This window comes from Amblyomma mixtum, chromosome 10, assembly GCF_055824585.1.
Source record: "Amblyomma mixtum isolate Tamu chromosome 10, ASM5582458v1, whole genome shotgun sequence".
NCBI classification, from domain to species: Eukaryota; Metazoa; Arthropoda; class Arachnida; order Ixodida; family Ixodidae; genus Amblyomma; species Amblyomma mixtum.
This window is the reverse complement of record NC_143021.1, coordinates 120,173,775-120,191,148: the sequence shown is the minus strand read 5'-3', so window position 1 is coordinate 120,191,148 and position 17,374 is coordinate 120,173,775. Positions and strand designations below refer to the sequence as shown.

The 17,374-nt window shown below is 48.0% G+C and overlaps 2 protein-coding genes across 3 annotated transcripts in view; one reads left to right on the top strand and one right to left on the bottom strand.

The window, feature by feature from the left end:
- Positions 1–1,433: 1,433 nt before the first annotated feature.
- On the bottom strand, positions 1,434–15,446 carry LOC149326782 (angio-associated migratory cell protein). The gene is made up of 4 exons (XM_089563476.1): positions 15,298–15,446; positions 12,919–13,489; positions 7,242–7,536; positions 1,434–2,528 (listed from the first exon to the last, which is right to left on the bottom strand). The coding sequence occupies exons 2-4, from the start codon at positions 13,471–13,473 to the stop codon at positions 2,155–2,157; spliced, it is 1,224 nt and encodes a 407-aa protein (XP_089419602.1). The 5' UTR covers positions 13,474–13,489; positions 15,298–15,446; the 3' UTR covers positions 1,434–2,154.
- A 221-nt stretch (positions 15,447–15,667) lies between these two features.
- LOC149326781 (12S rRNA N(4)-cytidine methyltransferase METTL15) overlaps positions 15,668–17,374 on the top strand; it is a 72,433-nt gene continuing 70,726 nt past the window's right edge. The window contains exon 1 of one of the 2 annotated variants that reach the window (XM_089563682.1): positions 15,668–15,800. In XM_089563682.1, coding sequence (XP_089419808.1) covers positions 15,765–15,800 — 36 coding nt within the window. In that variant the 5' untranslated portion in view covers positions 15,668–15,764. The remainder of the gene's footprint in view (positions 15,801–17,374) is intronic. The other variant, XM_089563683.1, reaches the window with a different exon arrangement.

Genomic DNA, 17,374 nt, shown 5'->3' with positions numbered 1-17,374 from the left:
ATGGTAGGAGGAGTCGACCAACCTTTCACCCAGTCCCGTGGCGGCTTGCCGCTCAACATCGGCGGAGTGATACGTAGTGATCAGCGAAAGCAAGGAGTCCACGCGTATTTTTATTTCCGTCGACCTAATTTGCAGCAACTTAGTCTTTGACTAGACCTATTTATTCACGGAAACCTAGAAGAAACGAAATAAAAGCGAAAGCAAAGCCGTCATGCGACTGCCTGAAAGGTACTCCATGCGTTGGTCGACTCCTCCCACCGTATGCGGGGAATTAAAAAAAAAAGGCGGGAGCCGGACGTTAATTCGATTTAATTAGGGCAGTCGGCTGCATAAGCAATAAATTGAAGTTTCTGAGAATGCTGGGAACGTGTACATCGAGTTCCTATGGCAAAAAGATGAGTTCAGATTCGTCTTCAGTGCAATTTTAATGGCTCATACAGTCGTTCGTCCGTTTACAAAGCGTGTCACACACGGTTAACTCGGGAACTAAAAAAGATAAAAGAAAACCAATGGTTGCTTCAGATAGAGGAGGAAAAAATAAACCTAGAAACCAAGTTTGATGACTGTAGAATGACTAGTTAATTAATAATAGTAAAAAAACTGACCAAAAGTGGCCGTGGTCGGGGCGGGAGTGGTGTGAAATTTTAATCACAGGAAGTCCAGTACCATGTGACCAGAAATGTAGGCGCAATCAACGTGTGGCGCAAAATTAAAATGTTTAGAAGAGTGTAAAAGTAAAACTCTTGTTTGGGCGACTTGACTGCGATTAATGCACTTAATTCACAATTACTCCACTCGAACCACCTCGCTCCATCTACACACTCTTCTAAGAACGGGTACGTACTTGCGCGAAGAAGGGACCCAACAAAGGACACAACAAGCGCTCTATATGTGTCGTGTGTGTTCCTTTGTTAGGTCCCTTCTTCTTCGCGCAAGTACGTACCCGTTCTTAGAAGAGTGTGTAGATGGAGAGAGGTGGTTCTAGTGGAGCAATTGCAAATTAAGTGTATTTAATCACAATCATTCGCAAAAGCAGCATGCCAGAAAGGCTTTCGCCTCTCAGCACTTCAGTTGCCAGTGTCCTCAAAATTTTTTGTATTGTGTTTTTAAGCTGAGGGTTTACACTAGGAAGACAATGGTGTGAGGGGCGTGGCCGAAGTGGACAGTCTATTGCGTGCAGTACATTTCACAAGCACCGCCTGTCAACAGCCACCCAGCTTCGGTTCAGCTCATGCGGCGGTAACGGACGACGAGGAGCCCACACCACCACTCTGGTGCCATCTGTGAGCGAGCAGCGGTACTCTCATTCGCTTGATTACGCCGATGGCAACGCAGCTCAACCACGGTGTTATATATATTCTTACACCATGGGCGCACCCCACAAACGGGCGCTCAAGAGCTGCGCTCTAAAAAGCCACAATCTGAACACAAAATGCTTTGCAAAGCAATTTATTGCACCTCCAGGTAGTAAAAACTTGCCCACTAATTTTCATCTGTATTAGCGGCAAACGAGTTACAAATGTCCTCTAAGCCGTTCCAAGATTCATTTTCATGTATGCACACATCAAGTTGAGAATGAAGATCACACAAGCAGCATTCATTCTGTTGCTGAGCCCAACAACTTATACAAGAAGTATACACATTGTCATCAGGGCCAGTTTTAATCGTACATGCGGTAGCGTACATGTGGGCCCCATCCGGGCAGCCCAAAACTTGTTTGCAGCAGAAATCAAATTGTATTGTCAATGCAAACCTGCTTCCAGTTCCACTGTCAGACACGCTAAGCTAAACTCTGTGCGCCTTGCAGGAGGCATCAGTGCGCTTTGAACACGGTGCAATGCTGCAGTAGTGCCACGAAGAGCTCGAACTGAGCAGGAAGAGGCCATTGTGCGTCAGCTGTGACATGTCGTCAAGGGCAATGCTGTCTCCAATAATTCCTTAAAACAGCGCAAAAGACAAGGACACACAAAGAAAAGACACATACAGCGCTGCGTGTGTCTTTTCTTTCTGTGTCCTTGTCTTTTGCGCTGTTTGAAGGAATCATGGTTCACCAACTAGCCTGCATGTCTACCCTTGTATTCTCCAATAAGTTACCACTCCATGCTTCTTGAGTGCACGCTGCCTCTAAACTGCCACCCGCGGTCAGGTTCGCCCTCAGTCCGGTGACGCGAATCGGTGGACGGTGCAGGTTCCGCCGTCGGACACGCTGACCACGCACTGTCCGTCCGGTGACAACGCCAGGTCGAGGATATCGTGCCTGTGGGCCCTCCAGGAGACCGTGGGTTGTCCCGTTCGTGCATCCCACGCCCGGACGGTGCCATCCAGGCATCCCGTGACCACCGTGTGCGGTCCGCGCCAGAGTGCTCGCGTGACGCCCGCTGGGTGCGGGCAACTCTGCTTCTCGACTAGGGCACCCAGGTCCCAGAGAGACAGCCGGCCGGAAAGCACGCCTGCCGCCAGGGTGCGCTGCTGGCCATCTAGGGACAGCGCCTCGACCGTGTTCACGTCCCCCGCTCCGTCGTCGCCGCCTGCACATCATCGACTGCCCCTGAATGACAATGGCACAGTAACACTAACGACAAGGCATTCAGGTGGCATTCACCTCAGGTAAAGCTGCTCGCGTACAAATCATCATCATCATCATCTACCCTTAAAGGGACACTGAGGAGAGCACTATTAATATTTTTTTTATAGTAAAATCCGATAGTTCGGCATGTCATGGCTTTGTTGCCACTTGGCCGGCAGTGAAAGATGCATTTATTTCTAAGAAATTTGGATTCGAAGTTGAAAAAGTTTTTCCCGCCGCTCTGATTCAAACTTGGGATTCGTCTATGACGACAGAGGACTAAGAGATGTGAAACATGACGTGCACATGACGTAACGCAGACTCCGTGATTTCTGGCTGCCAGCAGTGCGGCCTAGCAGCAGCCGAAAAGAAAGCTACCGCCGGCCGCACGTTGAAGGCATCTATCGGCTATTGCGGCCGTCGCTACAGTCGCTTCGATTACATTTGCACTGGTGTTTTGCCAGCGTTACGATGGATCTCGTTCTCGAAGTCGTCAACGAAGTTCTCGCAAATAGACACCTTTAGCATACCGTGTACCTTGTTACCGCTAGCGGAATACCGGGAGCCCGCCTACCGCCGGAAAACAGGCGCTGATTTGTCCCGATGCTTCAGGAGCGCGCGTAGCAGCCGGGCACGTGGCACTATCTGGCGACGTCAAGGAGATTTGCGCATGCATTGGCTGCGCCTCAGTGATTCGTGGTTTCTCGGTTCCTGGTGTTGCTAGAACCATTCGTTCTAGCAACACTGTTTTGGCCTATGATCTCATGACGCTTGTACTTGCGAGTTTGCCCTGTGGCGGCGATACCTGTATTTTGGTTCTTGCTCTTTTCTACGTTACAAGAGCTTTGTTGTCAGTATGAGTGGCGTTTTTGTAATCAGGAGCTGGTATTCTGTCGATACAAGTCAACTTCAATTTCTCCTCAGTGTCCCTTTAAGGACCCCAGGGGGCAGTACATAAGGGGGGGGGGGGCGAACAGTAATCACAAGTCACAAAGAACAAAGTTGGGAGCATAAATTTAGACACATGTAGATACGGCTATCAACACTTCAAAAGAAAAACAAGCGAGTAAGTAGGTAAACAAAAGAAAAAGAAAGGAAAGAAAAAGGGCCTTCAACAGGAATTATTAGGGGAATAAATCAACCAACATCTGTTTAAATTTTAGGGAATTAACTTCATCCACAACACTGCCTGGAAGGACATTCCACTCCGCTATGGCAGCTGGCGAAAATGAGGAATTGAACGCATGGGTTGAACCATGAATGCGTTGAACACTACAGCAATTAAACAAATGTCGCAATAATCTTAAGGGAGGCATAATTAGCAAATCTACAAAACAAAACCCCGAGTCATGTCACCCGTTACTGCGAATACTGGATGGTAAAAAAACTACCGCACAACATATGGTCATCAAACACTGCAAAATCAGTTGCCGAGGTTATTGAATAAATTGAACAGAGAAAATGTACAGTTAGAAATATACACATTTAAAGAAATCAGAAAATACTACAGGTCCAAATGATCATGCCTGATTGTCACTGACATTCCGCAATTACACTTCTTTTTTTGTTTCTTAATATACTTGAGTTTGTTTCTACACCCATATCCTTTTCAACTGAATAATTTCTCCTTACACTAAGTGACCATGTTTACCTACCGGATTTTTATTGTATTGTATCCATGCTATTTCCTCCTGACGAGTGAACTGTAATCTTGACTGTCTTTTCTTGCCTTACTAGACTATAACCGCTTGTGCATTTTGTTCTTATTAGTTCACAGAATTTGATCTGTCATTGTTTCATGCCTTAAGCCACGGTAATTTTATGTTCTATCCATCAGGTTGTATGTTCTGTTCTATGTTCTATCTATTACTTTATGCCTTATATCACAAAATTTTATGTTGTGTCCTGTCTAGAAAAATGGAATTTATTTATCAGGGTGTAATGTGAGCTGTACTGTGTATTGTATCTTTTTTTTTTGCGTATAGGCATTGCCGCTGTACCGCTGCAAAGTGCATGGGGGCCTGAGGCTCTGCCAAGCTGTCGTTTGTGACAGCTTTTACTGCCGGCCTCCAGTGTCGACCGTGTACCCTAGGACACAAATAAAGAGATTATTATTATTATTGTCATTGGTAAGACTGAAATTAGAATATGCATCTGCCATCTGGTACCCACATCAAGCTTATCTAATCACTGCATTGGAATCGGTTCAAAATCGTGCTGTCCGGTTCATTCATTCCTCATACTCGTACGACACCAGTGTTTCAACTTTGAAAGTGAAATCCGGATTGCCACTCCTTTCATTTCGTCGCCGCATCGCTAGCCTCGCTCTTTTTCACAAGTTTTTCTATTTTTCTCTGAATCAAGCACCGTACATCACAGCCGCAGCAAGCGTATCTCACCGCACCAGTCACCCACTGCAAGTTGCACGCCCACCATCGCACACTACTACTTTTTCTGCTTCGCTCTTTCCTCGATCAGCTTCAGACTGGAATGGCCTTCCCTATGACGTCGCCGTCATCACTTCGCCATCTGTTTGTCAAGCGCGTGTAACGGATCATCTTTAATGCTAAATAATCATTGCTGTTTTTGCACATTTTCAAGTGTATTCCCACCCCTTATGTAACACCCCCTGAAAAGGGGGCCTTTAAGGAATAAAACTGAACTGAGCTGAGGCTGCCTTCCATGAAAGGGCGAAATTCACCGGTCATTACTGTGAGCACACTGGGGTGAAGTCAAAACTGAGGGAAGAGGCAGCACAGCCAGAATAACGGCCGCAATGCACCGCTGAAAGACCGCTTCCTCAAGGACTTTATGCCCAATGTTCCCCATCAGCTTTGGACGGCCAAAGCAACAGGGGCAAGAGAAAAGACGGCACAGGCGCTGACTAGCAACTGAAGGTTTATTGCAAGGAACACAAAAAATATACTCTCCTAACAACCAGGAGCACACACGATCTACCCCCAACAACACTGATAAGATGTCAAAATCAGTCAATGACAGGACAGGCGCTGACTAGCAACTGAAGGTTTAATTAGGTTTGGTTTGGTTTGGTTTATGGGGTTTAACGTCCCAAAGCGACTAAGGCTATGAGAGACGCCGTAGTGGAGGGCTCCGGAAATTTAGTCCGGAAATATAGTCACCTTATATGATAGGGAAAGGAATTTTATCCATGGCTTTTGCTGACCTATGCAGGCTTGACTTGGTATTCCCCCCTTCCCCTTTTTTCTTTCCTTTTCCCTCTCCCCATTCTTTTTTGCATGTGTGAATAGTGCATATATATTCTGCTGTGAAAGCAATAAATTCAGTTGATAGTTCGCACTCTATCTGTCCTCTACTGCTCTTTCCTTTGTATGTTTTTTTCGTGTGCGCAACGCCATTGCAAGAAAGCCCAGCAAGATGTTCTTCTACATTACAGGACACTTGTTACGGAGATACAATGGGCTTGGCTGCCGGAATAAAAAGAAGAGCATGCACGAACTTAGGGGATGCTTTGCACTAAAAGCGCGAGAAATGGGCCTAGTTGGTCATTCACTTGAAAGAACTTGAAAGAATCCAAAAGAAAGCAGTAATGTTTATATATAACACTTACGGGTGAGCATCAGTCAGTGACCTCCTCAAAAAAAAGTGGTTTACACCTCTATTCCTAACATAAATCGCACATGTCGCTTAAAATTTTTCCTTCAATTAATTAATAATAATTCAGAAGTTGACACCTCTAATATCTTTACTTATTCCTCGGGGTACCAAACTAGAAATCGCCATTCTCTTTCCATAACGTCATTAAATTCGCGAGTTAATTGTTTTAAATATACTTTTTTTCCAAGGACCATCACTGATTGGAATAACCTCACGGATGATGTTGTCAGGCAGACATCATTGCATTTGTTTGAAGAGTGCTTGAAATGATTGTTGCTGATGACCTTGCCGCGGTATTTTCTTGCTGATTTTCTATGTGCAATTCTGCTTTGTTCGTATGTGTCTGTATTTTTGTATCTTAACACACTGTTTCCCACCTGCTATGATCTTGTGTACAAGATCGCAGTATCCACAAATAAATAAATAAAAAATTCGGTGTAGGTTTATGTTTATGGGGTTTAACGTCCCAAAGCGACTCAGGCTGTGAGGGACGCCGCAGTGAAGGGCTCCGGAAATTTCCACCACCTGGGGTTCTTTAACGTGCACTGATATCGCACAGCACACGGGCCTCTGGAATTTCGCCTCCATCTATCAATCTATCAATCATTGAGTGATCTATCAATCAGTGTATGTGTAATTACTCAAGGCATTAACACTTGCAATTATGAACCCGCATTGCAAGCCCGATCACTTAACATGTTTTTATGATTATACAAAGCCATCGCCATATATATATATTGCTTTTCTTTATATCGCTATCTCTTTTTGTCCACTGCTGTATTGCTCTGTGAACGGGGTGCTGGCCTTTGTCAAGCCGTTACAGGCTTTTTGCTAGCACCCCGTAGCATCACGAGTTTTGTAACATCATTGTTGATGCTAAATAAATTTGAATTTGAATTGAAATTCGGCCGCCACGGCCGGGATCGAATGCGCGTCTTTCGGGCCAGCAGCCGAGCGCCGTAACCACTGAGGCACCGCGGTGGGTCTAAAATAAATTCACCCCGATGCTCTGCACTGTTGCCAGTGAGCCCGAACTCACCGCCTGCGTTCAGTCCCAGCGTGGCGAGCAGCCGTCCCGTGCCGGCATGGAGCAGGCGCACATCCGTGGCAGCCGTGGCGACCAGCTCGCCGCCGGTGTCCAGGCAGGTGACGGCCGCCGGGTGCGTCTGGCTGGGCCCCACCAGGGAGTGGGTCACCGAGGAGCCCTTCAGGTCCCACACGCGCACCGAGCCATCGTCGTATCCCGCTGCGGCACGCCGGCCGTCCGCCAACACCCGCCCCACCCCACACGACACGCCCGGGCCCTGCATGGTCTTGCACTGGCCACTGGGCACCTGCAAACCCAAGGGGAATTTTGAAACTTCTTTATCTGAGCATCATTTACGTCGATACTGGGGGGGCCGTAGACTTAAAGCCCCACAAACGGCTTGACAAGGCCCATGGCCCCATACACTTGACATAGAGGAATTTACACACACTGCCCGCATGCAAGCAGGAAAATAAAATTAAAACCAAAAAGAAGGAAATAAAAATTCACAAAGAGAAATCAACTTACACGATGCTATTTAAATAACTGGGAACCAGGAAATGGAGCATTTGCTTTACATAGTTACTGGAAGTGCGTGGAATTCCCCACTCCTGCGACGTGCGAGTGTCACGCACTTTTCTTCTTTTTGTGAGGCAGGAAAGAGTTTTAAAGAGATGGTTATTGTAGTTTACAGCCATTTTATAGCACTTAAGAACTCCTGAGCCACACCAATCAGCCACCACAGCAGCACAAGTGCCAAGTTGCACCATGGTGTAGGTGAGGGCCATCATCATCAGCCTGACTACACCCACTGCAGGGCAAGAGCCTCTCCCATGTCTCTCCAGTTAACGCTGTCCTTCTTTGTCAGTTGCGGCCACTGCATTCCCGCAAATTTCTTAATCTCATCTGCCCACCTAACTTTCTGCCGCCCCCTGCTACGCTTGCCTTCTCTTGGAATCCACTCTCTGTTACCCTTGGGGACCAGCGGTTATCTTGCCTTCGCATTACATGCCCTTCCCAAGCCCACTTCTTCCTCTTGATTTCAACTAGGATTTAAACTCATAGTTTTTCAGCGCAACGGTACACGGCCAAGGAAAAGAAGCATGAAGAGAAGAATGACGAACACAGCGCTGACTGTCAACTGCTTTTTTAGGGACGCACACACAGCTTAAATACACTCAGACCAGCGCAGGCGCACACCGTGCAAGGTAAACAGGGAAAAAACTCGTTTCACATCTTTATCGCAAAAACTTTGATAGGAACATTTTTTCTGAAGCATACAAAAGAACTGAAGTATCGCTGACACATTCTGACCCTGCTCTCTGAATATAATATGCCTCTATCGTTTCACGGGTTGTTTCTGATTTGCTTGTGCCCAGACTGCGCACTCCCGAAAACACAGGTGTACAATCCTTGCATGTTGCGCAGTGCTCGACAAGGTTAGCACCTTCCCCATTCCTTATGCGTGCTCCCTGAGCCGGTCGTTGACGCAGCACCCAGTTTGCCCGATGCACGATCTGCCACACGTCAAGGGGATTTCGTACACAACGCCTGTGGCGCATTCTGCAAAGTGGTTCATGTGTCTCTTTTTACACCCAGGTTTTTTGTTTTCAGAGGCATATTATATTCAGAGAGAAGGGTCAGAATGTGTCAGCGATACTTCAGTTCTTCTGTATGCTGCAGAAAAGATGTTCCTATCAAAGTTTTTGCGATAAAGATGTGAAACGAGTTTTTTCTTGTTTACCTTACGGTGTGTGCCTGCGCTGGTCCGAGCGAATTTAAGCTGTGTGTGCGTCCCTGAATAGACAGTTGACAGTCAGCGATGTGTTCGTCCTTCTTCCCTTCCTGCTTCTGTTCTTTGGCCGTGTGCCGCTGAGCTGAAATACTATGAGTGTAAATCAAGAATACCAACTAGCCCAAGAACTAACTCTACTGAAGTTCAACTAGGATGTCATTAACCCGCGTTTATGGCCATATCGCTGTCATAACTTTTCCATCAACGTCAATGACTGCTCTCAACGCCTGCACCTTGTAAATCTCACCCATTATGTAACATTTTTAAGGAAAATAAAGTTATGTGAGTGAAATCAAGAGGAAGAAGTGGGCTTGGGCAGGGCATGTGATGCGAAGGCAAGATAACCACTGGTCATCAAGGGTGACGGAGTGGATTCCAAGAGAAGGCAAACGTAGCAGGGGGCGGCAGAAAGTTAGGTGGGCGGATGAGATTAAGAAGTTTGCGGGGATACAGTGGCCGCAACTGACGAAGGACAGGGTTAATTGGAGAGACATGGGAGAGGTCTATGCCCTGCAGTGGGTGTAGTCAGGCTGAAGATGGTGATGAAAGTCGTCCAATTTTTTTTTCTCAGCTAAAAATGCAACTGAACGCCATTGAATCAGTGTTCACCGAGACTGAAAATTGGATTGATTCCTCAGTGTCTCTTGAGGAGTTTATTTGCTTTCAGACAGCAGACTCTGTTTTTTGTGAAGTTATAGGCAACCACCTCTTGCTCTTCAAAGCAATGCTGTGAGGACAAAAAAATTTGGGGATGCTTAAAGGGGCCCAGCAATGCTTTTTTCAAACGCTTTAGATGATTTCTTCATGACACGCAGATACCGAATCAAAAAGAATTACTGGAATCGGTGCACTAGAACAGGAGTTATTAAGGAATGAATTTTCAAAATACAAGCAAACAAAAAAATTGCCCTCGACTCAAATTTTCCCGGTCTTCTCTTTGCCGTTTCACTCACCCAATGACGACACGCGGCGAGACCAATCGAAACAGCGTGCACGAGCACGTCACCACAACGTCCCGGAAGATAGCTTCTCATGGTTTCCTGGTCGCTGTAACACGTTTCGCTGACGCTGACGGCGTCGTTTCCATGGTTACAAGCACGTGGGCGCTAGACTGAGACGGAACGAAGGAGCCGAAGGCTCCACTCTAACAGGCATGCTGTCGTTGCTCGAATCTAGAAAGCATCCTTTCAGGTAGCACGGCTGTTTTTGTATTTTCTTGTGCGAACGTGATGTAAGCCGAGCCTGCCGGCCGGCCAGCCTGGCCGCCGGCAGACGGGATCCCGTCTGCCGGCGTCATAAAAACGAGCTAAAGAGAGTTCTTGACGTAAGTAATAAAGCCTGGGATAGGAAAATGAGAAATATATCATTTTTCTGGGTCACTGGCCAATACCGAGTTGCTGGTAAAAGGGACAACTGTGGCACGAGCGAATTTGTTGTGAGAACCGCCTCGCAGCTGCCTCTGACCTGACGGGGTCCGGCTCGACTGGCACCCGCTAGCTCCACTGCTGAGGGCCCTCAGCAGCGGAGCTAGCGGGCGTAGCGGAAATTGACCACGCTATTATTTTATTGCAAGATAATGCTGTTGACAGAAAAGCGGTGTGAAGAGTAGGCCTTTTATTATAGCGCGGGCACCTTCCGAAGCGCCGGCCGCTGCGACTTCGACGCGAAACGAGCTATAGGCCTAGTGACGACCACGGCAGCCAGGCAGCAGCAGAGCTCGTCGCCTGGAGCGCCCGCGAGCGGTGCCATTGCCGTAAGCTCGCAACATAAGCAGGCATGTTTTGTCGCTGCTCGAGTACAGCTGGCAGTCTTTCTGATAACAAGGCGATCTTGTGTTTCCTTGCGATATTTGTATACCAAGCCAAGCAGCACTCAGGCACTGCTGCACGGCGGCGAAGTGCAACACCGGTTGTGGCGGAGCTTGGATAGAGCGGCGCAGCAGGAGGCCACGAAGCTTTGAAATGCTTTTGCGTAAGAAAAGATGCTAGTTTTTTTCAATTTAATATATAAAAGGACACAACAAAACATAACATATTTTTGCTCACGAACACAATTAGCTTGTTATTAGTTGTTCATCCAATCATAATCGGTCGCCGGCTGAAGTCATATCCGCTGCAAAAATGCAAAAGACCACCGCTGTGTGCCGACGCCGTCAGTGCCATGATTTTGATTCTCGAGCAACTTAAAATATTAAATACAGAAATATGCGTGTTATGACCGGTGGTAATAGCGTCGCCATAACTCAACAATTACAACAAGGAAGCAAAACAATGCACTCAGATTATGGTGCAGGGCCCCTTTAAGTCATCTTAGAAGTGGAATGTGATTTCACATTTGGCGCAGCTTCTGTGCTGCAACTTCTGTGTGTGTTTGCATCTGTTTCTCTGGAACTCTCGGTCCACCAACCTCCGTACTCGGACTGCTAGCAGTACTAGCAGGCATCCACAATGCTCGGACGGTGGTGACAGTTGCCTACAGTATCACTTGTTGAAGCGAAAAGCTTCACCACGAGGGTCGGAGCCGAGCTGCACGTATGCCGGGTGTGCTGCACAAGCCACATTCTGCGCATGCGCGAAGCCGAGTGAAGTCAGGCGCAGCACAGGTGACTGCCGACTCCGTATTAAAAAAAAAAAAGAATAAAGACAAGCACATAAATTACTTCTAAAATTTTGTCTTATATTTTTACTAGGTTGTATGAATTATCTTTTTAGGCCCTTTACACCGCCATTCATTTAGACTTTTGTATAACATCCTATTTTCTATAACCTGAACTTGGCGCTTATGCGCCATTAACCCTTTCACTGTCACGGACGTAGCGGTACGTTTTCGCGCTCCCCCCCCCACAGTGTCACTGACGTACCGGTACGTTCTCTATCGTGCGTTCAAAATTTCGCGCTTGGGCGCAAAGCTGACGCTCTTGGACTAGCTGTTGAATCTTTCTACAAGTTCGTATTTTCGCCCCTTACTGTTTTGGTACGTGTATTGAAGAGTACGGAGCGACTGCTATCCCATCCCTCCTTCTTTGCTGAGTGGCGCGGTCGCTCCGCTTTCGCCGGATCATGACGCGCGCGTGTGGTTATGGGTCCAAGGGTTGTTCTGCCATCTGCTGCTGTTTTACAGGTTTTTATTTTTCTTCTGTCGGCGTGTGAGCTATGGTGCTTCAAGTTCAAGGGCGCGCGCCATTGCCACTCCGAGAGTCAAAGAGACTGACACATGACTCGATCGCTGCTTTCGCTCTCTCGTCGCACCCTCACTTGCGGCTGGAAGCAGCAAAAGCAAAGCCCCTCACCTTTGTTTTAGCCTTTTTCCATCTCCCTCTCTCATCTTTATTACACAGCGTCCCATTTCTCTCCATTTTGTGGGCCACTGAAAGCACACCCCCGCTGCGCGCGGTTACTTTCGGATATGGCTGACCGCGCAGGACCTTCCTCTGCGCATTGGAGCGGTGGCTCTTCAGATTCTAAATACGAGCCGAGCTTGGATTCGGACTCTGACAGCGTCTCATCCGAGGAAGAGGCGAGTTCCGCATCGTCAGATTCTGACGTTGAAACGGCGGGACCATCATCCCGGAAGTGTGCGACACTGGGGGTGCATCACGGGCAGAAACACCCGACAGCGAAAGGGTTAAACCAACAAACAAACAAACAAACAAGCATCAGCTCCCACGTACAGTGTGAACTACTCTTCTAAACAATATGAATCATTAACAAAACAGAACAGGGTGATCTGGCCTGTGCGCACGCCAACCACTGCGTTTGTCATGCCCCGCCAGATGAAAGAAAGGCTGCATGCTCCTCTTTCACAGTCTGTCAGGTTTGTAAAAGCGGAAATCCTTGTGCAGAGAAAAAAGACGAGGACGAGGCCCCGTTCTCGTCCTGTTAGTGGGAATCCTACCTGCCACATCCACACCGTGCCGTCTGCCGTTCCAGCAAGCAGCACGTTTGCCTGGCGATGCCAGTCTATCCAGTTGAGATCTGTGCTCATGTCCAGGTCGCAGACCGACTGCTGTGTCTCCACGCTCCAGACGTGCACCGACCCACTCATGTCGGCAGTGGCCACCAGGGTGGAGTCGTGGTTGAAGGCAGCACCCGTCACCGAGTCCGTGTGGCCGCCACACGCAAACACCAGCTCCCCGGAGTCGAGGCGCCAGACGCAGCCGCGGTCGTCCTCACCACCCGTCACCAGGTACTGGCCGTTGCCGGACACGGCGCACACAAACGCCGATCCCCGGTGGGCGGAGAAGGAGACGGCAGCCTCGTCCAGGGGCACGTCGTCGTCTTCTTCTTCGTCCTCCAGGAGGTTGCCCCCGGCCCCCTCCTCCTCCTCGTCACTGAGGTCGTCCTCGTAGACCTCGACAATCTCAATGTCATCCATGTCCGCGGGCGCATCATCATCGCTGCTGTCACGGTCGTTGACGTCCGCCATCCTGGGCGGAGTGTCGCAGCGCATCCGCCTGCGAGCCACCCTAAAGGACAGAAAGGGCACTTAAAAAGAACTAAAAAGAAAAACTGTACAGCCCGCATAGGCCAGAGACAAAAAATCAGGGTGGGCAAATAAAAGGAATGAAAAATAATAGCACCCAGCCCGCACCGCATGGGCCAGAGACAAAATTAGTATGGGCGATTAAAAGGAATAAAAAATAATAGCGCCCGGCCCGCACTTTTTTTCATCATATCAGGAGATATGAGTGAGAGGACACATAACTAGCGCCATTGCAGGACAAAAGCTTCCCAAATATCTCTCCGAATGACCCTGTCCAGTGCCAGTTGTGGCCACCCTGTCCCCCCATCATTATCATCATCATCAGCCTGACTACACCCACTGCATGGCAAAGGCCTCTCCCATGTCTCTCCAATCAAACCTGTCCTTTGTCAGTTGCCGCCACTGTATCCCCGCAAACTTCTTAATCTCATCCGCCCACCTAACTTTCTGCCGCACCCTGCTACGCTTGCCTTATCTTGGAATCCACTCCACTACCCTTAAGGACCAGCGATTATCTTGCCTTCGCATTACATGCCCTGCCCAAGCCCGCTTCTTCCTCTTGATTTCAACTAGGATGTTATTAACCCACATTTGTTCCCTCACCCACTCTGATCTCTTCCGATCTTTTAGCGTTACACCAATCATTCTCCTTTCCATGGCTCGCTGTGTTGTCCTAAACTTAAGCTGAACCCTCTTTGTTCTTAATCTCATCATCTGCCCACTTTAATGCATCAGCATTAAGATGCCCCACTGTGAGCACTTGCCAGTGTTGGCGTATGCAAGGTTGTGTACACAGAACAGACGCCTGCAACAGTGGGAAAAGACAAAATGGAGAGAGGAAAATCCGCCCTCTCCAGTTGTCACTACAGTGATTGAAGGACATAACTGTAGTGTGCGCTTATATAGCTCCATGAACTTTTGAAACCGAAGCTGCTGCCAACATAATCTTCGGGGAAACCTCAAATTCGCGACACCAAGTCACTTTATAATGGCAAACCGAAATGGCAAATCCCTGAACTGGACATACAGCCCGGCATATACGCCTGAGATTGAGTAAAATATTCAAAATGACAAAAGAGCGCCTATATTTATGCTGACTGGATGCTGGATAGAGCGCTTGATAAATATTCCTCGCATCTAGTACCGACACGATATTAGACCGGTGCCAGAATGAGGGAGACTCAGCCGAGGAGCTTGGGTTGTTACGTGCTATTCTTGCTGCCTTGCTGATATTTCCATAACCTTGGTGTGGAACGAGCGTTCAGCCGGAATTTCTATTTCTTCCTGTTTGATAAAAATAAACTAACAGACGATAATAATCTCTGTATACAGGCCAGAGTATACGCAGATTAAAACCATATGTGAGCCCAGTCAACAACTCGGTTTGTCACATACGTAGCCCCATTGCGCTCACTTTTTTGCACTTCGCTGAGGCTCACATTGGGCATGTGGAGCACGGGAGAACACCGTGCTTCACAGTGCACCAAATAAATTGACAGCGATCCATGCATCCACGATTCCGGCTGACCCTCGAACGACCGCTCAGCGTGTGCTCCCTGTTGGGAGCGTGTGCTCCCTGATGCTCCCTGATGGACCTCGAGAAGACCCACAACGAACAGGAGAGGACTAAACCGGCGGCTCTCCCGGCGAAGGGCAACCACGGTTAACGTGATTCCGCGTCGATCGCAGGGATTCCCCTTTGCGTGCGCAGCTGTGTTGCTATGCCACGGCTCTTTTTCACGTGACGTGACGAATAAATCCGAGCAGCTTCGAACAAGGTCACACGCTTACCTGTCAACACCTCAGTATCACCGCTGGAAACGCCTCGACCTGTTTTCTGCTTGCTCGGAGAAGATCATTTGAGAATATCCACCCAGGAATAGATTTGCAGCTAACAATATCGACGGACCACGACTGCGAACTCAACGTCCATGGCCGGCGCCATGAACCACATTGTTGCTGGCCTTGTTGTCAGTCATGGCTAGGAACAGTTAAAATAATTTGGTTATGCAAAATCAGTGCAGAAGAAGACTAACGACACTTAGGAGCAAAAAAAAACTTATAAAGTAACTTGCAATTAGAAAAATACGTTCTTATTTATGTTTATCGCTTCTGAACAGCAGAGAGCACTATCCGAGTGCGAGATGTGGGGGCGCCGTTGTCGCAGTTGTCGTCTGCGGTCGTGGTACATGTGTTAGTGGACTCGGTGCAGTGTTGCGTTATTTCTTCAACTTAGCTTTAACGCGGCTGCGAGAACAATGCTGACAATGCTGCGGAAGCCGTCCGTTCTTCAGGTACTGAACCAAAAGAGCCGTGATTGTCGCGCTTCTGTCACGCCATCGCAGACGTCCACGCACCTGTGTAGAGAGCTCAAATGGCGCGCTCGGTTGTGCATTTGTGAAAGTAGCCTTTGCCTGGCGGCCTGATATACCTTTCAGAGACGTTCAACATGATCCACGGGCTTGTGCGTACACGACAAGGCGTTGTTTCGAACTCTGATTCACTCGTAAATGATGCCAGTGTATTCCCACGTGCGCTGTCCTTGCTCTCTATGGACAAGTGTGTGGACGTCTGTATGTAACGTATTGTGCGTTTTTATTGTAAAGACTTTCAAAATTTTTCTTACCTCAACTGCTGGCTCGTTCGCGGTGAAACTGCACAGAACGCTTGCGTATTATGGTAACTTTTGTATCGTAGTAAGTTTTACAACGGTACTTACTTAGTTGAGCCGTGCATGATGCAAAAGTGCAATCGTGTGCGTCGAGATCGGCGTACCGAAGCCCAAAACACCGTTATTTTGCTGAAGGACGGCAGTAACGCCATCTGTCGTCTGCAGTGAAAAGCGTCACAAGGCGAGCGTTGCAAGGAGCGCGGGGGCCTTTTCGTCTGCTTCAACTGAAGCGCTTCGAACATTTTCGGCCAACTGAGGGGAAAAATTGCCAGAAACAACTATTTTGACGAGGCTTTGCCATTAAAGGAATATTGTTTGACGTCTTTTCTTCGTCCAATGATTTTATTCAATTCAGCTTATATCGTCTGCTTTCGTGAGCGTCGGAGGACGACGTCGCGAAGTCCTGAGCTGTGTTCTCCTTGTTTAATTTCGTTGTGGAAGACAGATGGCGCTACTGCCGCCCTTCAGCAAAAACTCGGTGTTTTGGGTTTCGGTACGCCGATCTCGACGCACACGATTGCGCTTTTGCATCATGCACGGCTCAACTAAGTAAGTACCGTTGTAAAACTTGCTACGATACAAAAGTTACCATAATACGCAAGCTCTGTGTGCAGTTTCACCGCAAAGGAGCCAGCGGTTGAGGTAAGAAAAATTTTGAAAGTCTTTACGATAAAAACGCACAATACGGTACACGTTCTGCACGAACTTTTTCATCACTTGGAGCACTGACGTTTTCTCACATCAATCTGTGGTGACTAGTGTGGCAACTCGTGCGCTGAGTTCAAACGGACTGCATTTGTAGCACGTGCAGACTCGCCGGATTGTATATATATATATATATATATATAAAAAAAAAAACTGGAAATGAGCCGTGTCTGCGGATCAGCTCCCATTTTACGCTGTGCACAACACCAAGAAAACCCAGTTACCTTTTTGACGGGGAATGTCTGCTTGGAGCTCGCCCAAGCAGCTACCCTGGTCACATCAGTTTGCTTTTCCATCCATGCTTTTGTGTGTGCTTTTCCTTACGACGAGGCTACAGTGTTGGCAGCCGGCGGAATAGCTCGCTCTTAAATTTACCTGCAGTTTGGCCCCATTGGCTGAGCATGGCCATGTGACTGTACTGGCAGCTCAGGAAGTCACATATGACGACACGCAGCCAACGAAACGGCACTGCCGGCATTCTCTTTCTCCAGC